This window comes from Coregonus clupeaformis, chromosome 34, assembly GCF_020615455.1.
Source record: "Coregonus clupeaformis isolate EN_2021a chromosome 34, ASM2061545v1, whole genome shotgun sequence".
In the NCBI taxonomy this organism is placed as follows: Eukaryota; Metazoa; Chordata; class Actinopteri; order Salmoniformes; family Salmonidae; genus Coregonus; species Coregonus clupeaformis.
In genome coordinates, this window is record NC_059225.1 from 37,531,741 (window position 1) to 37,557,833 (window position 26,093).

The 26,093-nt window shown below is 41.0% G+C and overlaps 1 protein-coding gene across 1 annotated transcript in view; it reads right to left on the bottom strand.

Moving 5' to 3' along the window:
* The window catches only part of adck1 (aarF domain containing kinase 1), a 181,007-nt gene extending 159,589 nt beyond the window's left edge, over positions 1–21,418 (bottom strand). Inside the window, exons 1-2 of the mRNA XM_041848296.2 lie at positions 21,340–21,418; positions 3,955–4,097 (exon numbers count right to left, since the gene is read on the bottom strand). Coding sequence (XP_041704230.2) covers positions 3,955–4,089 — 135 coding nt within the window. The 5' untranslated portion in view covers positions 4,090–4,097; positions 21,340–21,418. The remainder of the gene's footprint in view (positions 1–3,954; positions 4,098–21,339) is intronic.
* Positions 21,419–26,093: the final 4,675 nt, after the last annotated feature.

The following is a 26,093-nucleotide window of genomic DNA, read 5'->3' on the forward strand; positions in this document are numbered from 1 at the left end:
GGAAACAAAGTGTTCATATTCCGGATTTAATACATGATCATCAGTCATATAATGCCTGATGAGAAGCACAATCAGGAATAACAACACTTTGTATTTTCTTAAATATAAAAACACACGTTCATTCATCAAAACACCAAAATAAAGTGCAATATGCATGTGAAATCAATATGTAAACATGGTTCAGACATTGTATAGGCCTATGCTATAATGTTTTCATACAAAGAGAAAAATATGAGCACTTGTGTCTCTCATTTCCCACTCCGAGGTAATGTGATAGGCTGTCACTTTTAAAAAACTCCCACACCAGTAGAAAACTACTTTTCAAGCTGAAAGACGATGGCCAGAGCTTATCCATGACGTTGCACAACAATGTAAGTCAATAAGTTATCGTTTTAATCAGTTTAGTTGAAGTGACAAAACCGAACTATCGGCTTTGTGCAAATTCGTGCCAATAATGTGTCTTTCCCTATGAAATGACGTGTAAATTATTTTTATCCTGTTTCTTTCAGGGCTAGGTTTTATTTGAATTGTACCACCCACCAGCATGACATTGTTTATTAATCAGAAATACCTTCACACAGTTCGCAAGTCGCCACTGAGCTGAGCTACAGCAAAGATGGTGGATAAATGAATATAGTTCACTCAGGTCGCTTACCATTAAAATAAATTGTTGTTCCGGTCTACTTAACGGGGTGGGTCTCCCATAGACACCAATGCAATAGCAGCTGGTAGGGCTGTCCCAGACAAAAAAAAAAATCTTAGTCGACCTAGAGTCGTCTGTTCTTTCAACCAATTGATTGGTGTAAATTTTAAAACGTGTATTTTTCCTTATATAGATACACACTATGTTTTAATAAAATCAACTATATGTAGGCTACAGAGCTTGTCTGATGCTTTAAGGACACTGTGAATAAATAATTAAGACAAACAAATGACTTGAGGGAGCCAGAGATCAAGATAGCCTGTTTCCGACCCTCTTCAGCTGCTGCTGGCCTTCGCAGATTCTGCTGTTAAGCTCCTAATAGGCTACACCAGGGGTCGGCAACCTTTTCCATTTGGACTGCCAATTTATCTTACCATTTCTACCGATCTGCGTGCCAGTTATGATTTTTATATGCACATTTTAGTGGAACAGTTTCATTTAATTTATAATAAAGTCTTGGTATCTCAAACTCATTATCATGTGGATAATCAAAATTCTAAATGTAACTTCTATTGCCATTGCCAACTATGTAAAAATAGCCTACATAAAGCCTATAACTCACATTGGCTACCCATGGCCTGTCTGCAAGGAACTTGTAACACTGTGTCAACTATTAACTTGGGTCAGCCCTGACGATTGTGCTAGCAAACATGCAACACTGTATAAAATATTCTGGCGTTTCCGTTCCAGTGAGCTCCGGACAGACATACAAACATAGCTGTAGGCTATTTGCGCATGGGATAAGAAGTAATCAGGTAGGCCTATTTTATGACGTTTCCACTGGATCAGAGCATGACATTTCCCCCCCCCCTTTCACGCAGATTGGTCATCGAAAGAGAGCTGGAAAGATTTTTCAAATAGGCTACGTTGAGGAACTATTGCCATTCTCAACGGATGTAAAAACAGACATAGTTTACTTGCTGTTTGAGGTGAAGAAAAAAGTACTTTGAGAAGTTCCACAGTGGTGGTGAGTTAAGACAATCAGATCCCCAAATGGGTACATTTATAGGCCAGGGAGCCTATGCCTACTTCTATGTATAATCAGGTGTGTGTCCTTACTCAAAATTGGCAGGAGCGCTACAAACAAACAACAATGAATAAATTGACAACTCCTAAATGGAAAGAAATAAACCAACACTTGTTCCTCCCAATTGTAGCCTAGGTTGTGCGGTCCGCAAACAATGTGTCCACTCAGACAATGAGAAAAGTAAAAGACTGTAATAATAATGATAACATATTGATGCATTAACAGAAATTACAGTAACCAAACAAACATCGTAGATTAGAAATTATGGGAATTAACGGTAAATGTACTACTGGTGATCCTGGTTTGCCATCCCCGAGTCCTACGCAATGGATTGGTCCACTGAGACAGGCGTGAATCCGACAGGTGTCTCATGTGCCATATATATTTATTTATATTTTAGACTGATTTACATCAACAACCTGGGGAATAGTTACAGGGGAGAGGAAGGGGGATGAATGAGCCAATTGGAAGCTGGGGATGATTAGGTGACCATGATGGGTTAAGGGCCAGATTGGGAATTTAGCCAGGACACCGGGGTTAACACCCCTACTCTTACGAGTCAGGTCACATGTTTAACGTCCCATCCGAAAGACGGCACCCTACACAGGGCAATGTCCCCAATCACTGCCTTGGGGCATTGGGATATTTATTTAGACCAGAGTAAAGAGTGCCTCCTACTGGCACTCCAACACCACTTCCAGCAGCATCTGGTCTCCCATCCAGGAACCAACCCTGTTTACCTTCAGAGGCAAGCCAGCAGTGGGATACAGGGTGGTATGCTGGTTTACCACATCAGTCACCGGCTTCATTAATAAGTGCATCGACGACGTTGTCCCCACAGTGACCGTACGTACATATCCCAACCAGAAGCCATGAATTACAGGCAAAATCCGCACTGAGTTAAAGGCTAGTGTTGCCGCTTTCAAGGAGCGGGACACTAATCAGGAGGCTGAAAAGATCCTCAAAAAAGATCCTCAAAAAGTTATACAGCTGCACTTTTGAGAGCATCTTGACTAGCATCACTGCTTGATATGGCAACTGCTTGGCATCCGACCGCAAGGCACTACATAGGGTAGTGCGCACGGCCCAGTACATCACTGGGGCCGAGCTCCCTGCCATCCAGGACCTCTATACCAGGCGGTGTCAGAGGAAGACCCACAAATTGTCAAAAACTCCATCCACCAAAGTCAGACTGTTCTCGCTGCTACCACATGGCAAGCAGTACCGATGCACCAAGTCTAGAACCAACAGGACCCTGAACAGCTTCTACCCCCAAGCCATAAGACTGCTAAATAGTTAGTTAAATAGTTAACCGGACTATCTGCATTGACCCTTTTTGCACCAACTTTGACTCACATACACTGCTGCTGCTGTTTATTATGTAAATGTTTTCCTAGTTATATGTACATATCTACCTCAATTACCTCGTACCCCTACACATCGACTCGGTACTGGTACCCTGTGTATAAAGCCGTTGTGTATTTATTGTGTATTTATTATTACGTGTTTTACTTTATTATTTCTTTCTCTCTGCATTGTTGGGAAGGGCCGGTAAAGTAAGCATTTCACTGTTAGTCTACACGTCTTGTTTACGAAGTATGTGACAAATAAAATTTGATTTGATATCCACTGCGGAGTAGTTTTTTTGCGTTTCCATCTGGCTCCGGTGGCAGGAATACTTGGTGGTGTCAGCATAAATGTGTCAACATGTTTGAAGTGTTGGCAGCTGCATAGACAATTCTTGTTGAGCAGTGGCGACATACTCTTTCTGTCCATCACCGTTGTAATCTACTGGGAAGCCAAAATGTTCCCAAACTGGAGATTTAAACAATGGAGAATCCTCCTGGTTTATTGACCCCACCACTCACCATCGTACAGAACTAGTTCCCGGCTGCGCTTCACAAAAGGATCGTTAGAAATGCGCCAATTAAGATTGGAATTTTATTGCAACATGCACATAGGTTGTAGTTGTTTTATCTGAATAGCTTATTTTGTTTTTTTCAGCACAGATTTGCTCAAGAGGCATACAATGCAGCGTAGGCATAACCTATAGGCATAGTGTTTTAATTTTATATGTAGAAACCGAGGTACGAATACATGTACCGTTACACCCCTAGTTTGTGTGGTTGGTATACTATACTGACCAGACTGATGTGTTGGTGTACTCATGGTTATGTGCTGTGGCCCTACAGTAGGGTCTGTGTGGTTGTGGTTATGTACTGACCGTAGCTGCGGCACGTCCGAAGCGGACCAGGCTGATGTCATTGGGGTTCAGTTGTTTGTTGTTGTAGAGGTAGAAGCCTGACGACGCCACCACTGCCGTTGCAACAGACGACACTCTCAGCAGCCGGCCAGCCATTGGAGGCACTGGAGGAGTGAGGGAAATATGGTCAAACAAAATGTATTTTACAGTCTGGTATACTCAACTAATAATAAAGAAACAGTTGATAAAGTATACACTGAACACAAATATAAACGCAACATGTAAAGTGTTGGTCCCATGTTTTATGAGCTGAAATAAAAGATCACAGAAATGTTCCAAACGTACAAAAAGCATATTTGTTTACATCCCTGTTAGTGAGCATTTTTCCTTTGCCAAGATAATCAATTCTCCTGACAGATGTGGCATATCAAGAAGCTGATTAAACAGCATGATCATTACACAGGTGCCCCTTGTGCTGGGGACAATAAAAGGCCTCTCTAAAATGTGCAGTTTTGTCACACAACGCAACAGAAGTCTCAAGTTGAGGGAACGTGAAATTGGCATGCTGACTGCAGGAATGTCCACCAAAGCTGTTGCCAGAGAACTGAATGTTCATTTCTCTACCATAAGCCGCCACCAACTTCATTTTTTAGAATTTGGCAGTACCTCCAACCGGCCTCACAACCGCAGACCATGTGTATGGCGTCGTGTGGGCGAGTGGTTTGCTGATGTCAACGTTGTGAACAGAGTGCCCCATGGTGGCGGTGGGGTTATGGTATGGGCAGGCATAAGCTACGGACAACAAACACAATTGCATTTTATCAATGGCAATTTGAATGCACAGAAATACTGTGATGAGATCCCATTGTGAGGCCCATTTTTTTTTTATGTATCTGTGACCAACAGATGCATATCTGTAGTCATGTGAAATCCATGGATTGGGACCTAATTTATTTATTTCAATTGACCGATTTCCTCATATGAACTGTAACTCAATAAAATCTTTGAAATTGTTGCATGTTGCATTTATATTTTTGTTCAGTATATACTGTATATAAAACATTTCCAAACCTTCAACTAATAAACAAATATCGTTTACAAAGTTTCAAACCCTAAAGGGTACTTTCATGTAAAGTAGCTTTTAAAAAAGACTAGGTGGGGAGAGATGCAAACAGGACGCAAAGTGGTGTTTCTAAATATGAACTAATATTCAAGCCCTGTAGATTGAAGAGGACAGTCTTCAATACTATGTCACTGAGTGAAGCAGCTAGTGCATATAAATAATAGATTTATTTAACAACTCCAGAGGGTTTCAAGCAATAGTCACCACTGTCATACTTAAAATGAACACAAGCAGGCTGGCATTGAGTGACATAGGGAAGTGACACGAGCATGGTGACAGTCTTATGTTGTGAACTTGACATTAGTTGTTACATCCGCCATGTGCACATACACACACACACACACGTTAAATACTTTATTTTAATCCACCAATCAAATTTACATTAAAAAAGGATCCAAACATTCCAAAGGTCCCTGTATGCATAGCAATCAAGGGTACAGAAAGCACCTCCTTCTCCAAACAGCTAGGCTGCCCACGACAGCTGAAACAGAGCAGTACCTAGCCAACTGCTTTGCCCTAGCTTTTGGCCACGCACTTTAAGCCAATGTACATGGCCAAATATCAGTGCAACCAGCTTGCACCTACACCCAAGGCTTTCCAAGCGCGCCACGAGGGGCTGGTATTTAAGAAAGGCCAGCTCCATGCAGCCATCAAATGAGCAGCCCAATTCCAAAATAAGCACCGCCCTCTGGCCTCCCCACCACAACAACATCTGGCGTATTTGGCACACAGGAAAATGCATCATCATCAAACCAGCTGAAATGTAGATGCTGAAACGATATATCGTGCAGCCCTAAGTGGGACCTTCCTCCTCCATATGTCCAGAAAGAGGCTCCGGCTAATTCCCTAACTGTCGCGTCGTCTCTGTTGAGCATGTTCAACAGGTGAGTCAGTCTGGTGGCAGTGTAAATCCACTCAACATTCGGGACACCCAAACCCCCTCTCTTTGGCTCAGGAAGATAAAGTGGTGTGTGTGTTTAAGCATAGCCACTTTCTCACCACTTGAACGGTTTTGTTATTAATTTCACTCAGAACCTTCTTTGGGATATGCACATTGGCAAGATGTTGAATCTTTGCTAGGCCATCTCTCTCACAGCATCTAGCTTCATGACCACAGGCAGAGGGGAAATGTCTATCATTTCAAGCCTGGTTGGATATTCATGGACAAGCTCCTCAACTTATTCCTCCCACTCAACAGCAACATTAAAACTTATGTCCATGATAGCTGTATGTTTCATGGTGAGAGTACGGTGATTGGTTCATTCATTAGTGGAAATGTTGGGGGCTTATCAGTTTGTCTTGTACCAGCGGTTGCCTCCCCTGCATCTTTCATAGAACACTGCACAGTGTGTCTTTCACTTCCTGCCTAGACAATTTCATGGGCATCCTGTTTTTATACCAACCCTGAGAGGGATTGGTTCAGTCAGCTGCTTCCCACAGATAACTTGGAGAAAACAGCCTTTGTACACATCGGATATAATGAGGCAGTTTTATTTCCTCAAGTGCATTGATTTTTACACTATGCGATAAAGTACCAAAGGCATCTCTGAAGTCCAAAAACAGTGTAAAACTTTGTGGATTCATGCTTGGAGCCATCAATTCCAGTTTTTAGGCAGAAAACAAGCTCATTCATGCCCTGTCTGTCTGTATATGCCTTTTGTATGGGAGAGAGAATGCCTGTATCTACAAGACATAGTAGTATGTGGGCAAGTAAGCATTTCATGAACACTTTATTACATTTTTACATTTACATCATTTAGCAGACGCTCTTATCCAGAGTGACTTACAAATTGGTGCATTCAACGTATGATAGCCAGTGGGACAACCACTTTTTTTTTTATGGGGGGGGTGGTAGAAGGATTACTTTTATACTATTACAGGTATTCTTTAAAGAGGTAGGGTTTCAAGTGTCTCCGGAAGGTGGTCAGTGACTCTGCTGTCCTGGCGTCGTGGGGGAGCTTGTTCCACCATTGGGGTGCCAGAGCAGCGAATAGCTTTGACTGGGCTGAGCGGGAACTGTGCTTCCGTAGAGGTAGGGGGGCTAGCAGGCCAGAGGTGGATGAACGTAGTGCCCTCGTTTGGGTGCCATTCCCCTCACAGACAATGTGAAAGAGGGAGTTGTCTCTCCATGTATACTGAACAAAAATATAAATGCAACATGTAGAGTGTTGATCCCATTTTTCATGAGCTGAAATAAAAGATCCCAGAAATGTTCCATACGCACAAAAAGCTTATTTATCTCAAATGTTGTACACAAATTTGTTTACATCCCTCTTAGTGAACACAACACAATGCCACAGATGTCTCAAGTTGAGGGAGCGTGCAATTGGAATGCTGACTGCAGGAATGTCCAACAGAGCTGTTGCCAGATAATTTAATGTTCATTTCTCCACCATAAGCCGCCTCCAACGTCATTTTAGAGAATTTGGCAGTACATCCAACCGGCCCCACAACCGCAGACCACGTGTAACCACGCCAGCCCAGGAACCCCACATCCGGCTTCTTCACCTGCGGGATCACCCTTCCTTCTATGAACTGTAACTCAGTAAAATCTTTGAAATTGTTGCGTTTATATTTTTGTTCAGCATAGATGGATCATCTGGAACATTGTATTTGTTGGAGTATTCTGTGGATTCCATGAGTCCGGTACCTTTCCATTAAATCAGACAGGCATTAAAGATATGTATGAGAGCATGAGAGGACTGGGGCCTTGTGGCACCATCTTATCCATTTGCCTTGTTTGGTAGGGAAATCAACCCATTATCTACCTTCTCAAGGGTGAAATTGCATGTCTCTGGGAAATAGCCTGGTTGTACCATTTAAATTGTTTCACACCAAAGGGGCGTGGTCAGCGGTACACTATCAGGCAGGGCTTGGCATTATATTAGTTCTGTACAAAGTTAACGGTGAAACGTCCATGCAGCATCTGCATACCAACCATTGATCTCAAATCAGTTTCATGGAGATATTCATTTAGATCTTCTTAGTTTTGAAGTATCCTACAGTGTTGTTTTGAATCATGTAAAGTGAGCGAATTATAGAGCAGATGTTTTTTGTTAAACTGTAGCATAACCTACCTGTGTATTTTGCATAGTGGCACGCACTGTTGAGTTTTGGCCACATGAGAGAAAAATGTGGTGGTGCTTTTGTGTCTTACACAAAAATTATACTATGCTATTATATTTGGTTCTGTTATGTAGAATAATATCATTATGTGATCTTGCAAACATCAATTCCGCTTTGATCTAACTTTATTAAACAAGCACCAAATCGCCTGAGCAGCTCCTGTTCTCTACGCGTAAAGTACAGAATATACACATGCGCAGAACCGTAATTTTTTATTTTATCCGCAGCCACTCAGTTATAATAAAACATTGCATGCATTTGTAAATCGCATTTGTGTAGTGTCAGCCTACAGTTGAGCAGAGCTTTTTTTTAGGATTCCGCAAATGAGGGAAAATGTTTTAGCCTTTTTATAAATGCATTTCATGCAATTCTATGTCGTTTACGTGATAGAAGACATTTTCATACCACAAAAATGACCGAAATTAGTGGCTACTCTGACAGTGACAAACAGAGCAATAAGAACAACCTTGTCTTGAATGCAAACAATAGCACAGGCCAATGAAGAGACACACAGATTGAACAATAAATAAATACAAATACACATACAACAGTGCCTTCGGAAAGTATTCAGACCCATTGACTTTTTCCACATTTTTATTCTAAAATTGATTAAATAAATAAAAACCCTCAGCAATCTACAGTCGTGGTCAAAAGTTTTGAGAATGACACAAATACTAATTTTCACAAAGTCTGCTGCCTCAGTTTTGATGATGGCAATTTGCATATACTCCAGAATGTCATGAAGAGTGATCAGATGAATTGCAATGAATTGCAAAGTCCCTCTTTGCCATGAAAATTAACGTAATCCCCCAAAAAACATTTCCACTGCATTTCAGCACTGCCACAAAAGGACCAGCTGCCATCATGTCAGTGATTCTCTCGTTAACACAGGTGAGAGTGTTGGCGAGGACAAGGCTGGAGATCACTCTGTCATGCTGATTGAGTTAGAATAACAGACTGGAAGCTTTAAAAGGAGGGTGGTGCTTCAAATCATTGTTCTTCCTCTGTTAACCATGGTTACCTGCAAGGAAACACGTGCCGTCATCATTGCTTTGCAAAAAAAGGGCTTCACAGGCAAGGATATTGCTGCTAGTAAGATTGCACCTAAATCAACCATTTATCGGATCATCACGAACTTCAAGGAGAGAGGTTAAAAATGGGTGTGAAGAAGGCGTCAGGGCGCCCAAGAAAGTCCAGCAAGCGCCAGGACGTCTCCTAAAGTTGATTCAGCTGCGGGATCGGGGCACCACCAGTGCAGAGCTTGCTCAGGAATGGCAGCTGGCAGGTGTGAGTGCATCTGCACACACAGTGAGGTGAAGACTTTGAGGATGGCCTGGTGTCTAGAAGGGCAGCAAAGAAGCCACTTATCTCCAGGAAAAACATCAGGGACAGATTGATGTTCTGCAAAAGGTACAGGGATTGGACTGCTGAGGACTGGGGTAAAGTCATTTTCTCTGAAAAATCCCCTTTCCAATTGTTTGGGGCATCCGGAAAACACCTTGTCCGGAGAAGACAAGGTGAGTGCTACCATGTCCTGTGTCATGCCAACAGTAAAGCATCCTGAGACCATTCATGTGTGGGGTTGCTTCTCAGCCAAGGGAGTGGGCTCACTCACAATTTTGCCTAAGAACACAGCCATGAATAAAGAATGGTATCAACACATCCTCCGAGAGCAACTTCTCCCAACCATCCAAGAACAGTTTGGTGACGACAAATGCCTTTTCCAGCACGTTGGCGCACCTTGCCATAAGGCAAAAGTGATAACTAAGTGGCTCAGGGAACAAAACATTGAAATATTTGGTCCATGGCCAGGAAACTCCCCAGACCTTAATCCCATTGAGAACTTTTGGTCGATCCTCAAGGAGGCAGGTGGACAAACAAAACCCCACTAATTCTGACAAACTCTAAGCATTGATTATGCAAGAATGGGCTGCCATCAGTCAGGATGTGGCCCAGAAGTTAATTGACAGCATGCCAGGGCGGATTGCAGAGGTCTTGAAAAAGAAGGGACTCTTTGCATAAACTTAATGTAATTCTCAATAAAAGCCTTTGACACTTATGGAATGCTTGTAATTATACTATACCATAGTAACATCTGACAAAAATCTCATAACACTGAAGCAGCAAACTTTGTGAAGACCAATACTTATGTCATTCTCAAAACTTTTGACCACGACTGTATACACCATACCCCATAATGATCAAGCAAAAATATTTTTTGAAATCTAAATAAAAAACAGAAATATCTTATTTACATATGTATTCAGCCCTTTTGCTATGAGACTCGAAATTGAGCTCAGGTGCATCCTGTTTCCATTGATCATCCTTGAGATGTTTCTACAACTTGATTAGAGTCCACCTTTGGTAAATTCAATTGATTGGAAATGATTTGGAAATAAACACACCTGTCTATATAAAAAGGTACCACAGTTGACAGTGCATGTCAGAGCAAAAACCAAGCCATGAGGTCGAAGGAATTATCCGTAGAGCTCCGAGACAGGATTGTGTCGAGGCAGAGATCTGGGGAAGGGTACCAAACATTTCTGCAGCATTGAAGGTCCCCAAGAACAGTGGCCTCCATCATTCTTAAATGGAAAATGTTTGGACCCACCAAGACTCTTCCTAGAGCTGGCCGCCCGGCCAAACTGAGCAATTGGGGGAGAAGGGCCTTGGTCAGGGAGGTGACCAAGAACCTGATGGTCACTCTGACAGAGCTCCAGAGTTGCTCTGTGGAGATGGGAGAACATTCCAGAAGGACATCCATCGCTGCAGCCCTCCACCAAATCAGGCCTTTATGGTTGAGTGACCAGACGGAAGCAACTCAGTAAAAGGCACGACAGCCCGCTTGGAGTTTGCCAGAAGGCACCTAAATGACTCTCAGACAACAAGATTCTCTGGTCTGATGAAACCAAGATTGAACTCTTTAGCCTGAATGCCAAGCGTCATGTCTAGAGGAAACCAGGCACCGCTCATCACCTGGCCAATATAATCCCTACGGTGAAGCATGGTGGTGGCAGCATCATGCTGTGGGGTGTTTTCTAGTGGCAGGGACACTAGTCAGGATCGAGGGAAAGATGAACGGAGCAAAGTACAGAGAGATCCTTGATGAAAACCTGCTCCAGAGTGCTCAGGACCTCAGACTGGGGTTCAACAACAGGACAACAACCCTAAGCACACAGCCAAGACAACACAGGAATGGCTTTGGGACAAGTCTCTGAATGTCCTTGAGTGGACCAGACAGAACCCAGACTTGAACCCAATCTAACGTCTCTGGAGAGACCTGAAAATAGCTGTGCAACGACGCTCCCCATCCAACCTGACAGAGCTTGAGAGGGTCTGCAGAGAAGAATGGGAGAAACTCCCCAAATACAGGTGTGCCAAACTTGTAGCGTCATACCCAAGAAGACTCGAGGCTATAATCGCTGCCAACGGTGCTTCAATAAAGTACTGAGTAAAGGTTCTGAATACTTATGTGAAATGTGATATTTCAGTTTATTAATTTTTTTATTTTAGCAAAAATGTCTAAAAACCTGTTTTTGCTTTGTCATTATGGGGTATTGTGTGTAGATTGATGAGGGGGGAAAAAAACTATTTAATCAATTTTAGAATAAGGCTGTAATGTAACAAAATTTGGAAAAAGTGAAGGTGTCTGAATACTTTCCGAATGCACTGTATGTACGAGAGTTCCCAACTCTGTCTCACAGAGGGCAGTATTTAGAGTATTTTGCATTCATTTTATGAAGCCTCTCTGGGGTGAAGTACACCTTGTGCAGCAAATTAAACTGCATCATTCTATACATAGTGCTAAAAGACAACTGTTGGGCATCTAAGAAAAGTTTCTCCCACGTCTCTTCTTCAATAATGAGGCCAAGGTCATCTTGCCGTTTAGAACATACATTCAAGGCTTAATTTCCTATAAAAGGTCTTCACTCCCACTCTATCCTGCCATGGTTTGTCAGCTGCAGGTGAGGTCAAAGGTTGTGATCTACCTCCCTGTTCAGAAGCTATGTAGTGTCTGACTTGTAAATACTTGAAAAAGTGAGATTGGGGAAGATTGAACCTAGCAGCCAATATTTGAAAAGAGAGCATCACCCAATCCTCATATAATTGACGAAATGACCTTATACCTTTGTTGAACCAGAAAAAAATGATACCATGAAATGGAGTTTGCTTATATACTGATTTATTTCCTCCAGTCAGCTTGCGAACTTCTATCAATATATTAAGGGAATGTTTTATAAATGGATTATTTATGGAGCTACTAAATGCTTTGGGTGGTGATATGTAAGGCATGGTTGCCAGTGACATGGAATGAAGAGAATTTTATTCTATTTGGATCAGAACTGATGTCCTGCCACACCCATATTGCCTTCATTTGCGATGCCCAGTAATACATCTAAAATCGGGCAAAGAAAGACCACACTTTGAATACGGTCTGCACACAGTATTGAGTTTAACTCTGTGGGGCTTCCCTTTCCATAATAATTTAGAAATCAGTGTTAATTTGTCTGAAATGTGTTTAGGCAGAGGCATGGGTAGAGTTTGGAACAGATACAAAATGTTGGCAAAATATTCATTTTGATACAATTAACACGTCCAATTAGTGAAAATTGGTAGATCATGCCACCTATCTAGTTCATCCCCATCCTTTTTAAGTAATGGCACATCATTTACTTTAGCCATTTCTATGGGAATTTGCAGTCCTAAATCAGTAATTATCCGAGACCTCCAGGAAAAGGGTTGATTTAAGATCTGATTTTGTGTCGCAGCCTTGAGTAGCATAATTATGTTTTTTTGTCAGATTGATCTTGTAGCCTGAAAAGGATACAAATTCATTCAAAGTTTCTACTACTGCTTGGAGTGATTGCTCTGCTTTGGACAAGTAGAGCAAAATGTTGTCCGCGTATAGAGAAAGTGTGTTCCCATTCACCTAACCGAATACCATGGATAGCTGGCTGAAACGCAATAGCGTCCGCTAAGGGTTCAATAGCCAGGGCAAAAAGGAGTGGTGAAAGGGGGCATCCCTGTCTGGTCCCACGAGAAAGCTTTAACTGAGAGGAGATATTGTTGTTAGTCAGAATCCGGGCAACAGGATGGTTATATAGTAGTCTGATAAGTCCACCATATATTTTGGACCTATATTCAAACGTTTTAAAACTTCCAGAAGATAACTCCATTTGACCCGATCAAAAGCTTTTTACACGTCCAATGCAGCCATCCCCACAGGCTCCTGTATACCCTCCACACAATACATGATATTGAATAATCTCCTAATATTGTTTGACGATCTGTGTTGTACAAAGCCTGTCTGATCTACATTAACCAGGCCTGGTATGACCCCATCAAGTCTATGGGCTATGAGTTTAGCAATAATTTTATAGTCTGTATTAAATAGGGATATGGGCCTATAAGAGCTGCACTGGGTGGGGTCTTTCCCGGGATTAGGCAATACAGTAATGAGGGCTTGCTCTAGAGTGTCTGGGAGCTTGCCTGTCATTATAGCATGGCTGAACATATTACATAGTGGCTCAATTAACTTGGGAAGGAAAGCCTTGTAAAATGCAATGGAAAATCCAACCAGCCCAGGGGCCTTCCCCCCGGCATTGCTGAAAACAGCCTCCCGAATTTCATCAGATGTAATTACCTCCAGATTATCACTGTCCTCATTAGGCAAGGACTTACATTTTACTCTATCCAGAAACCCATGCATAACTTCTGACAAACCTCCTTCAGACATGTATAGGTTCTCATAAAAGCTCTTGAATGCCAAGTTAATATAATCAGGACTCTGGACTTCCTTCTTATTTACCAGGCAAGTAACTTTCCTGCCTTATCCCCATGTTCGTGAGTGGATTTCCTGCTTTACACGTTAAGGTGTTGTATTCTAGCTGCTTGGTCAGTTTTTGTTTTTTTGTTGCATCCGCAAATGTTGTGCTATGTTCATTCTCAAGGTCTTTAATTTCTCTTTTCAGGGATTCTACTTTGGCTGTATATATATCTTCCGCACACTGGCTGTATACAATATGATCTGTCCCCTTAAATATGCTTCTAGGGCCTCCCATACAATTGCAAGGGATGCAGAATTAGTACTTAAAAATATATCAATTTGTATATATATTTTTTTTTTTTACAAAAGTAGTGTCATTGAGGAGATATGAGCCTAACCTTCCACGTTTAGGGGGGAGTGTTATCTAGTAATAGGTATAGAGATTAGCAGTGGTGAATGGTCCGATAAGGATCTGGCTAGATATTCATAAAATGGGAATCAAGTGTCCTTTACCCACCGGTAATAGGAAAATATCAATTCTTGAGTAGCTATTATGGACAGGAGAGTAAAATGAGTATTCATTGGCCCACTGATTGATATGTATTCATATATCTGAGTCCAAATGTTTTCATTTCCCTTTTCAACATCCTAGCTGCCTGTGTGAGGTTAGTCACCTTAGAGGAGGAACAAAATTAAGGTCTCGTCCAATGAGAAATTAAGAAATAGATCTTGATTAAATTTAGGGTCATCATAGTTTGGCCCATTCACAATGCACCAGGGCACAGAATCAATACAGCCTTGTATAATCACAAACCTACCCCCCTTATCCTTAATCTGTGATTGTCATTGAAAGGTACAGGAGACTGGTTGACTAGTATGGCTAGAGTATCCCCTCTAGAGTGATAAGTAAAAGAGGAAATTCTTTTCTAAGCTTGCTGTGCTCAGCATCTGTTAAATGAGTCTCCTGTAGAAGGCCTATATCCACCTTATGCTGCTTCAGGTATTTTAAGATACGCTTACGTTTCACAGGGCTGTTTATACCCTTCAAATTCCATGTTATGGGATCATGAGTATTAGGGGCAGACATGTTTATGGTTTAGATTAGAGCATAATAGAATGAGAGAAATATATTGAGTGGGGACAAAAATGTAAAACAAATGAAAAGGTGCAATATCTGGTATATAAGCCTACTCTCCAACCTGTGTGAGTAGTATCAATTCCCCTCCCCAACAGAGAGTAAAACAACCCAAGCTTTTCGACGCTATTACAAGTGGTACCATTTCCCACTTACCTAACCCTGCTATGTATAGTGTCCACACGATAAATGGAACTATAAAAACTTTTTAAAAGTGTATTGCCGTCACCTCTGTTGACTAACAATCTATCAAGACAAACTATAATATACAGGCAGAAGGCGAGCCCTCTGCTGGCCCAATATGTGAAAAGTTTTGCTTACACTTCCCCGCATGGTACCATTGCATTGGCATTACTGATTTATGGCTAGAACTAACAGTAATCCTCAACAAGAAAAATGAAACGTCAGCTATGTATAAGGTTATACATGTCACATTTCTATTTAGCTAGCCAGTTTGTGTTCTCAAGTTATAGCTGGCTGGAAACCCCAAACAGTAGAACGCCGGCGTTGGTATAAGTAGTTAGGAAAAACAAAGCAAATTGTCAGCCGGGCAGGAAAAAGAAGAGTAATAACAAATTATAATACACCCCAAGTTACTAAAAATACTAAATACTAAACCCAAATGTACTGATAGTCAGCTCATATGTGAGAATCAGCCAAGCCCAACCGCAGCCCATTGTTTGGTACCAACAGGCTAAGCGCTAACCAGCCATCAACAGGTAGCCAGCTAGTAGCCATATCATGATCAACAATAGCCCAAAAGCCCAACATAACATGATATTTGAGCAAAGGTTGTGTTGCCAGTCAGATAAGGCTACTGAATATAAAACAAATTAAAATGCTAATCAGCCTGTATAAGTTATACTAACTGTCATTGACAGCTAAGTTAACGTTAGTATAGCTGGCTAAGTAGCCAACGTTAGTTAAAGAAAAACAAAGCAAATTGTAAGCCAGGCAAGCAAACATCAGCCAGATCCAGCCAACATGCCCATCATAACGTTACAATCAAAAGCAAAGTAATACAAATTACAATACACCCAGCCCTACGTTGCTAAGCACACAAGGTGATTATTAAACCCAAATGTATTGGTAATCAGCCCGTCAATATGTGGGAATTAGCCAAGCCAAACCGCAGCCCATGGTTAGGTACCAGCCAGCTAGCTAAGCGCCAACCAACCATCAACAGGCAGCTGCTAGCCAGTAGCCACATCATAGTAAACAAAAGCCCAATAAAACAAGATATTTAAGAACAGAGAAATAATATTTTAGCAAAAGGTATGTTGCTAGTAAGATATGGCTACTGAATATAAAACACAAATTAAACATCCAGTTGGTGGCCATATAACCAGCCAGCCGTCAGTGAGACAAGCCAGCTAAATCCACCTAAAAACACCAATATTAGAGAATGACAGTAGCTAGCTAGCCAGCCCAGCGAGGTAGCATACCTGGGCCGCTGTTGAAACATCCATCAAGCAGAGTCCAATCTGTGTTTTTTGGGGAAAATGGCTCGAAATATCACATTTTCAGTCCTCATGATGGAGCAGAAGATGTGAATAGTTCAGGGAATTCCCTCTTCGGGTATATGTTGGCTGCCTTCACCGTGTCAAATATGCATTCCCCAGTGTTGGTTCGAATCTACAGGATAGCCGGGTTGCGCAGGCCATATGTCAGTCCAGATGGTCTCAGCAGCCTCTTGATTGTAGTGAATGTCATCCTCCTCTTGTGGAGCGCTGGTGAGACATCAGGAAAGATCATGATATGGGACTCCCCAAACCGTATGTCCCCCTTTGCTCTGGAGGCCTTGAGTATGCTGATGGTAGCGGAGCAGCTTGATAATGAAAGATCTGGGAGGCCCTCCCTGGCCGGGTGACCTTTTCTGATGTGTACGGTGAGCCCTTTCGATTTTAAGTGGGTGAGTTGAGGTGGGTAGGTCCAGTAGCTTGGTTAGCCAGTCTTGTAAGAATGCAATTGCATTGCGTCTTTCAACTCCCTCGGGGAAGCCTTTGATTCTGAGTTTGCTGCGCCGCTGAAAATTCACAAGGACATCAACCTTTTCCTCTAGCTTCAAGATGGAGTCCACTAGCTTCTTGTCCGTTTCCTCCACATCTTTGCGTACATCCACAATTGCAGTCTCATGGTCAGAGTGCCTGGTTTCCAACTGGGTTAACCACTCACTTGTGGCCCGTTGTTCTTGGTGTAGTTTGTTGAGTCGGGCAGATATGTGGTCCTCTGTAGCTCAGCTGGTAGATTACGGCGCTTGTAACGCCAAGGTAGTGGGTTCGATCCCCAGGACCACCCATACACAAAAAATAAAATAATGTATGCACGCATGACTGTAAGTCACTTTGGATAAAAGCGTCTGCTAAATGGCATATTATTATTATTATTATTATATGGTGTCTTGTATTTGAACGATGGCCTTATCCATCTCCATCTTGAACAAGGCAGGCGCTGCCTCATTGTCCATTTCACAGGGAGGTAGTTGAGGCTTTAGGAAGGTCTGTCTTTTTAGGAGGAATCTTGTTTTGTAGGTGTAGGCGATAGTGTTATGTCTAATTGCTTTTTTAGTAGGTTAACAATAGAAATGTGGTTGAAAAATTAAATTATATATTAATTTCTCAGAGCGCTATGCACAACGTGTCCTCTCAGTGTGCCACCATTTTCCCCGTCCAACCCTAACCCTTTAACCTAACTCCTAAACTTAACCCCTAGCCAAGCTTACATTCACCACCTAGCTAACATTAGCCACCTAGCCAGAATTTGTAACAGTGTACATTTTGCACATTTGTAACATACAGTATTGTACGTTTTGCAAATTCGTAACATAATACGATTTGTCCACATCCTCATCTGCTCTGTAAAGTTTAATTCAGTTCAAGGTCTTGCACAGAATTCACTACACCAAAGAAAAACGTATGTAATTCCTCCCAGACACAAATGACACGTGATAGATGTTCAATCACTCCGGCAGACCACACTCATGTTTTATTCATGTTCTAAGCTGAGTATTGGTCATCCTTTTTTAATACTCTCTCTAAAATTCTAGATATTGACCTGCAGCCTTGTCCTTTGATAGCTATATTTGGAGTTCCATCTTTGTTGCCTAGTCTCACTAAAAGTAAAGCAGACATTGTAGCGTTTGCTTACCTCATAGCCCGCCGGCAGAACTTGCTTAATTGGAAATCCTCCAAACCTCCCACTGTATCAGCCTGGTTGAAAGATCTAATGTATTTTCTACATTAGATTCTACATTAGATTAAATACACTTTGAGAGGTTGTACTGATAACATTTTCTTGAGATGGCAGCCTTTAATTTCCTTTTTTGAACAGCTGCATTCTATTGATCAGGAGTAAGAATGTTGGCCAACAGGGGATATGAGAGGGAAGGGATAATATGTTGTGATTTTTTTATGTATTTGTATATATATATATATATATATATATATATATATATATATATATATATATATATGCATATACAGTTCTGGAAAAAATTAAGAGACCACTGCAAAATTATCAGTTTCTCTGGTTTTACTATTTATAGGTATGTGTTTGGGTGAAATTAACATTTTTGTTTTATTCTATAAACTACTGACAACATTTCTCCCAAATTCCAAATAAAAATATTGTCATTTAGAGCATTTATTTGCAGAAAATGACAACTGGTCAAAATAACAAAAAAGATGCAGTGTTGTCAGACCTCGAATAATGCAAAGAAAATAAGTTCATGTTTATTTTTAAACACAATACTAATGTTTTAATTTAGAGTTCAGAAATCAATATTTGGTGGAATAACCCTGATTTTCAATCACAGCTTTCATGCGTCTTGGCATGCTCTCCACCAGTCTTTCACATTGATGTTGGGTGACTTTATGCCACTCCTGGCGCAAAAATTCAAGCAGCTCGGCTTTGTTTGATGGCTTGTGACCATCCATCTTCCTCTTGATCACATTCCAGAAGTTTTCAATGGGGTTCAGGTCTGGAGATTGGGCTGGCCATGACAGGGTCTTGATTTGGTGGTCCTCCATCCACACCTTGATTGACCTGGCTGTGTGGCATGGCGCATTGTCCTGCTGGAAAAAACAATCATCAGAGTTGGTGAACAATGTCAGAGCAAAAGGAAGCACGTTTTCTTCCAGGACAACCTCGTATGTGCTTTGATTCATGCGTCCTTCACAAAGACAAATCTGCCCGATTCCAGCCTTGTTGAAGCACCCCCAGATCATCACCGATCCTCCACACTGTGGCTTGTAGGCCTCTCCAGGTCTCCGTCTAACCATTAGATGACCAGGTGTTGGGCAAAGCTGAAAATTGGACTCATCAGAGAAGATGACCTTACTCCAGTCCTCTACGGTCCAATCCTTATGGTCTTTTGCAAACCTCAGCCTGGCTCTTCTTTGCTTGAAGGGCTTTTTTCTAGCTTTGCACGACTTCAGCCCTGCCCCTAGAAGCCTGTTTCGAACTGTCCTCGCCGTGCACTTCACCCCAGCTGCTGTTTGCCATTCTTTTTGTTGGTCACTTGATGGCATCCTACAGTTGTTGAGTGACATTTGAATGAGTTAGCGGTCATCCCGGTCAGTAGAAAGTCATTTTCGCCCTCTGCCGGTCTGTAGTTTTGTTGTCCCCAATGTCTGCTGTTTGAACTTGTTCTTATGAACCGCCGTCATTGACATTTTAAGGATGGAAGCAACCTGACGCTCACTGTATCCCTCTGCCAGTAAAGCCAGAATTGAACCCTTCTTTTCCTCACTCAAAACTTTCCTTTTCAACTCTTTTGGCATGGTCAATTGTTATTTTTTTATTCATATTACTTTTGAGGTACTATTAGCACTGCTTTTGCCATCCAACTGGTCCTATTGCAGGAGGATAGTGATGACCACAGCAGTGTTTTTTATACTTTTCCCTCATTAAATAAGATTTGGTTCAGGTGATCACCTAATCAGTACCTAATTCAGTAGAATGAGGTGTGCCTGTGTTGGAATTCAGCAGACACTGGAATGGAATGGCTGTCATACATATAATAATATAAATAATATGCCATTTAGCAGACGCTTTTATCCAAAGCGACTTACAAGTCATGCGTGCATACATTTTTGTGTATGGGTGGTCCCGGGGATTGAACCCACTACCCTGGCGTTACAAGCGCCGTGCTCTACCAGCTGAGCTTGTAAATTCAAAGCACTTACACATAATAATAATAAAATAATTAGCTATACTGCATATAATAAAAACACATATTTGCTAGTTCAACTTTTATATAACACTGTTTATCCTAATAACTTCACGGACAATGAATATTCAACACAGTAGCTAGATTGGTGCAACTTAGTGCAACTCTATAAAATAAGATTATGTGAACTAATAATATGTATTGTTCATCAGGCATTACCAAGGAAAACATACATGTAGAGATGCTGATTTAAGAAACATTTGCAGTGGTCTCTTAATTTTTTCCAGAGCTGTATATTTATATATTATTATTTCCAATTGTATGTTCTAATTTATTAAATTTTTGTATGTATGCTGCTTTTGTTGTTAAGGGGAGGGAGGTGTTTTAACAAGTATAGAGGGATAAAAGGATGTATCTGTTCAATTTGTAATTTGTCAAAAAGAAAAAAACATAATACGAATTGCAATTCATAACATATCATCCGACATGGTTGACGGACATCCACAAATGAATACATACCATACGAAACGTAGCATTTCATACTAAATGGAGTATCACGGATTTAAATACAGAATAATACAAAACGCTCTGAGACCAGGTTGGTGAGACAGACAGTGTTGAGGCTGAGGCAGGCTGTAATGCAGAGACAGAGCAAGAGAGGAAATCCAGGCATTTGATTTGGACAGTAAAGTGTTGGTTTATATCGGTAGTTGGTCGTCTTATCTCGATCGCCCACTTGAGTTTATAGTTTACCCATCTTTTTTACCACTAGCTACATAACTGGTCACAGTCACGCATAAGATGACAGCAGCGTCAACCTGAGCCACAGCTATATATTCTATCAATTACATCAATGAACATTTCAATACTTCCAGTATCGGTTTTCTGTGTAATATAACAGAACAGTGGCTGTGGTTGGACACAGTGTATGGCATTCACTTATGCAAGACGTTTTGTAGCATGCGTTAGGGAACAAGACAGCTAGCACTGTTCTAAAACATATCCGTTAGGTAAAATAATAGAATTCATAACTAGCTAGCGGATAGCTGCAAACCAGTACTTCGTATCTCGGTAAGATGTTTTACCTTAATCACGGCCAAACGTTACACGCACGCTGTCATTCACCCAGTTTCTCGCTTCGACCTCTCAACTCGTCACTTGTTTATAGTTTCGATTAAACTGAAGCCTATATGCATTATGGGGGTTGAAGTCTTGAGTTCTGTACAACTACTAGATTTATAGGAATCTAACAACGTTTATTGTTGTAATTATGTCAAATACTTTTTTGGGGGTTTAATGCACTACTTGCAAATCCCTTCTGTTATTTTTCACAAAAGCTCATAGATCTTTTTTCAGACAAATCTGTCAGGACTACAAATAAGCGCACTGTGCGATTACGTCAAAAGCAAGCGACATGTTAATTTCCTACATAGAAATAGCTTAAATAGATTGAAGAGACAAATTCAAAGCACTTACACATAATAATAATAAAATAATTAGCTATACTGCATATAATAAAAACACATATTTGCTAGTTCAACTTTTATATAACACTGTTTATCCTAATAACTTCACGGACAATGAATATTCAACACAGTAGCTAGATTGGTGCAACTTAGTGCAACTCTATAAAATAAGATTATGTGAACTAATAATATGTATTGTTCATCAGGCATTACCAAGGAAAAGTTAAACACATTTCCCCAAAATTTTGGTAAGCTTTACTGAGCTGTTATGTGGAAATGTGAATTTTAGGTGTGATTGAGCCTACTTGAGCTGTATCCAAAGATGCTGTTTTGGAAATAGAGGCTTCCTGAATGGTACTTTGTCAGATGATTATAGCCTACCTACCTTCATCACTACCAGTTTTTTTAGGGCTGCTGATAAACTGTGTATGCAGTGTGGACACAAAGAAACAAACACACATTTGTGCATGTGCCCATACACACCCACCCACACATACAGTACACACAGAGGTGAGATATTCCCCTCTCTCATTCTCACATACACACCTCTCTCTCTCTCTCTCTCTCTCTCTCTCTCTCTCTCTCTCTCTCTCTCTCTCTCTCTCTCTCTCTCTCTCTCTCTCTCTCTCTCTCTCTCTCTCTCTCTCTCTCTCTCTCTCTCTCTCTCTCTCTCTCTCTCTCTCTCTCTCTCTCTCTCTCTCTCTCTCTCTCTCTCTCTCTCTCTCTCTCACACACATACACACGTACACACACACAAAAGAGGGAGAGAGAGGCATACAGAGAGTGAGAGAGAGAGAGAGATAAAAGAGAGAGAGAGAGAGAGAAAGAGAGAGAGCACAGTTAAGAACAATAACTAACACTAATTTTTCCTGTAGGCCCTACTTTTCATGCTGAGTAATAGCAATGTCTTGAAAGTCCCTCTTTTCATCTCCCAGGTGAATAAATACTGAACATGCCTGCTTCACTAGTACTTTGCTTTCAAGTTCCAATCTCTTTGAAGGATTTTTCAAACCCTTTTGATTATTTTTATCCTATTGACTGTACAATTATGCCGTAAGCACACAATTTCCCTTTTTTACCCTGCTATTAAATGAAACTGAAGATAAAGTAACAAAATCATTACAGCATTTATCTTAATTGCCTCGGGTATTGTGCGAGGATGTGTGTGAGGGTTTTGCTGAGTGTGGCTTCTTTTCTTGCACTCAGTCGCTGCTCAGCAGGAGGTGGCCTGTAGCTGAGGCGCACTGCAGAGGATTACACACATGGATATTCACCGGGGATTTACACAACCTTCACTTTGCAGTTAGTTTCCTGCCAATCTGTATCTGCCTCTCTTCAACTCAACTGAGACTTTTTTTATAGACAATTTATTTATTCTACTTTTTTATTTTTTGTACACAAAACAACCAAGGCATTAAACAAAACAAAAACACAAATACATAGGGAGATTTTTTTCCTGATAAATGTAATGCTATTTCATGGCCATGTTAGTACTTTATGTGCCATTAAGGAAACACAAAAATCATTCCCATATCTTTTTGGAGTTTGTATTATTTGTCTCCAGCCTCTTTTCTAACATGATTTCATACACTGTTGTTTTTATCAACATATTAATCCAGAGCTTTTCCAACCTAAACATAATATTTCAAATTCTGTCTGGTTAATCCCTCTTATTTCAGACTTCTTACTCAACAGACAGTCTTGGTGACCTAGGTACATGGAATCCAAGGCAATCTCCCATGCACTGTAAGGCTTTGTCCCATAGGGCGTGCACAACTCGGCATTCCCACAGTGCATGTATGAGAGTTCCTTTTGCCCCTTCACATCGCAAACACACATCATCCTATGACAAACCATCCTATGTAACCTTCAAATTGAAATATTTTAAATTGTATACCTTTTCCCTATGCTTCTCTGACATTTTGCCCAATATTTGAAATAATTTACATCCATGTCTTCTTATCTAGCTCACATTGTAAATCCCTTTGCCACACAATTCTCAAGTTTTCATAGGTGTCATTTTTAACCTTTAACAGCATTTTGTAACATAAAGAAGCTGATTGTACAGGTAGAAAATAAATATTCCACATTGTTGACTTTTTTCATAATGGCACCACCTAGTGTTGACACACCGCTTTAATTTGCATATATCTCCATAGGTCATGATCAAAACGTTTATATTTATTCCCCATTTCTTCAAATGACAAAAATACCTAATTCTTGTGCAGGTCTCCCAAAGTATGAACCCTTCTCTTACCCATTTTCCCCACATTATTGACAGTTTACCCACACAAATAGCAGGATTATATCATACAGAAGCATACTGTATCTATGTGGAGACTCTTTGATCCTTTTATGTATTGACAAACACACTGCCCTAGAATGGCACAGAATTTGATTGATGCCCTGAATATCTGTATTATTGGCTATCTTTTGGAATAGAATATGTAATGGTCCAAAAGGAGTTGTCAAACCACTTTCCAATGTAACCCATCTCTCCTCAACCTCCTCTCTCCTCCAGTGCTTAGCCATTCTGGATAGCTCGAAAGCCAAATTGTACAGTTCCGCATGGATTTTCTGCATACTGATGCATGGTCTTTTTCCACACACATATAAAGTCTTAATAATACCATTACACTGCTTAAAAATGTATGATGGAATGCATATCGCTAGCATCATTGAAATATAATTAATCTTAGGAACAACCATCCATTTTAATGAAATACATTTTTCCACATAAACTAAGATTTCACATCTTCCACTGGAAGCATATTGATATCCACTATCTTATTAAACTCTGATGTCAATATAATCCCCAGATATTTCATACCCGATTGCATCCACTTGAAATTAAAAGGGGTAACCATTGCTGATGGGCATATTGTAGAGACTGGCATAGCCTCAGATGTATGCCAATTAACCTTATATCCAGAAATAACAGAAAATATCTCCACAGTTTTGAGCAGTGGTGAGATTGATGACATGGGGTGTTTAATCAGCAACAAAATGTATCAACAGCATTTAAGAACAAATTATGTTCCTCTCCCCCATTATAAACTCCCTGAATATCTGGATTTCCAATTACAGAGATAGCCAGATGCTCGAACACTATCAAAAACAGTAAAGGAGAAAGTGGGTCTCCCTGTTTTGTAGATCTACAGTGCATTCAGAAAGTATTGAGACCCCTTGACTTTTTCCACATTTTGTTACATTACAGCCTGACTGAAAAACAGCTTCTATCTCAAGGCCATCAGACTGTTAAATAGCCATCACTAGCCGGCTACCACCCGGTTACTCAACCCTGCACCTTTGAAGCTGCTGCCCTATATACATAAATAAAATAAAATCAAATGTTATTGGTCACATACTCGTGTTTAGCTGATGTTATTGCGGGTGTAGCGAAATGCTTGTGTTTCTAGCTCCGACAGTGCAGTAATATCTAACAAGTAATATCTAACAATTTCACAACACATACCCAATACACACAAATCTAAGTAAAGCAATGGAATTAAGAATATATACATATATGGATGAGCAATAAACATTATTAAAGTGACTAGTGTTCCATTTACTAAAGTGGCCAGTAATTTCTAATCTATGTATATAGGCAGCAGCCTCTAATGTGCTAGTGAAGGCTATTTAACAGTCTGATGGCCTTGAGCTAGAAGCTGTTTTTCAGTCTCTGTCCCAGCTTTGATGCACCTGTACTGACCTCGCCTTCTGGATGATAGCGGGGTGAACAGGCAGTGGCTTGGGTGGTTGTTGTCCTTGATGGTATTTTTGGCCTTCCTGTGACATCGGGTGCTGTAGGTGTCCTGGAGGGCTGGTAGTTTGCCCCAGGTGATACGTTGGGCAGACCGCACCACCCTCTGGGGAGCCCTGCGGTTGCAGGCGGTGCAGTTCAAATCAAATCAAATCAAATCAAATTTTATTGGTCACATGCGCCGAATACAACAAGTGCAGACATTACAGTGAAATGCTTACTTACAGCCCTTAACCAACAGTGCGTTTATTTTAAACAAAAAAAGTAAGAATAAAACAACAACAAAAAAAAAAGTGTTGAGAAAAACAAAGAGCAGAAGTAAAATAAAGTGACAGTAGGGAGGCTATATATACAGGGGGGTAACGGTGCAGAGTCAATGTGCGGGGGCACCGGCTAGTTGAGGTAGTTGAGGTAATATGTACATGTGGGTAGAGTTAAAGTGACTATGCATAAATACCGTACCAGGCAGTGATACAGCCCGACAGGATGCTCTCAATTGTGCATCCGTAAAGGTTTGTGAGGGTTTTAGGTGCCAAGCCAAATTTCTTCAGCCTCCTGAGGTTGAAGAGGCACTGTTGCGCCTTCTTCACCGCACTGCCTGTGTGGGTGG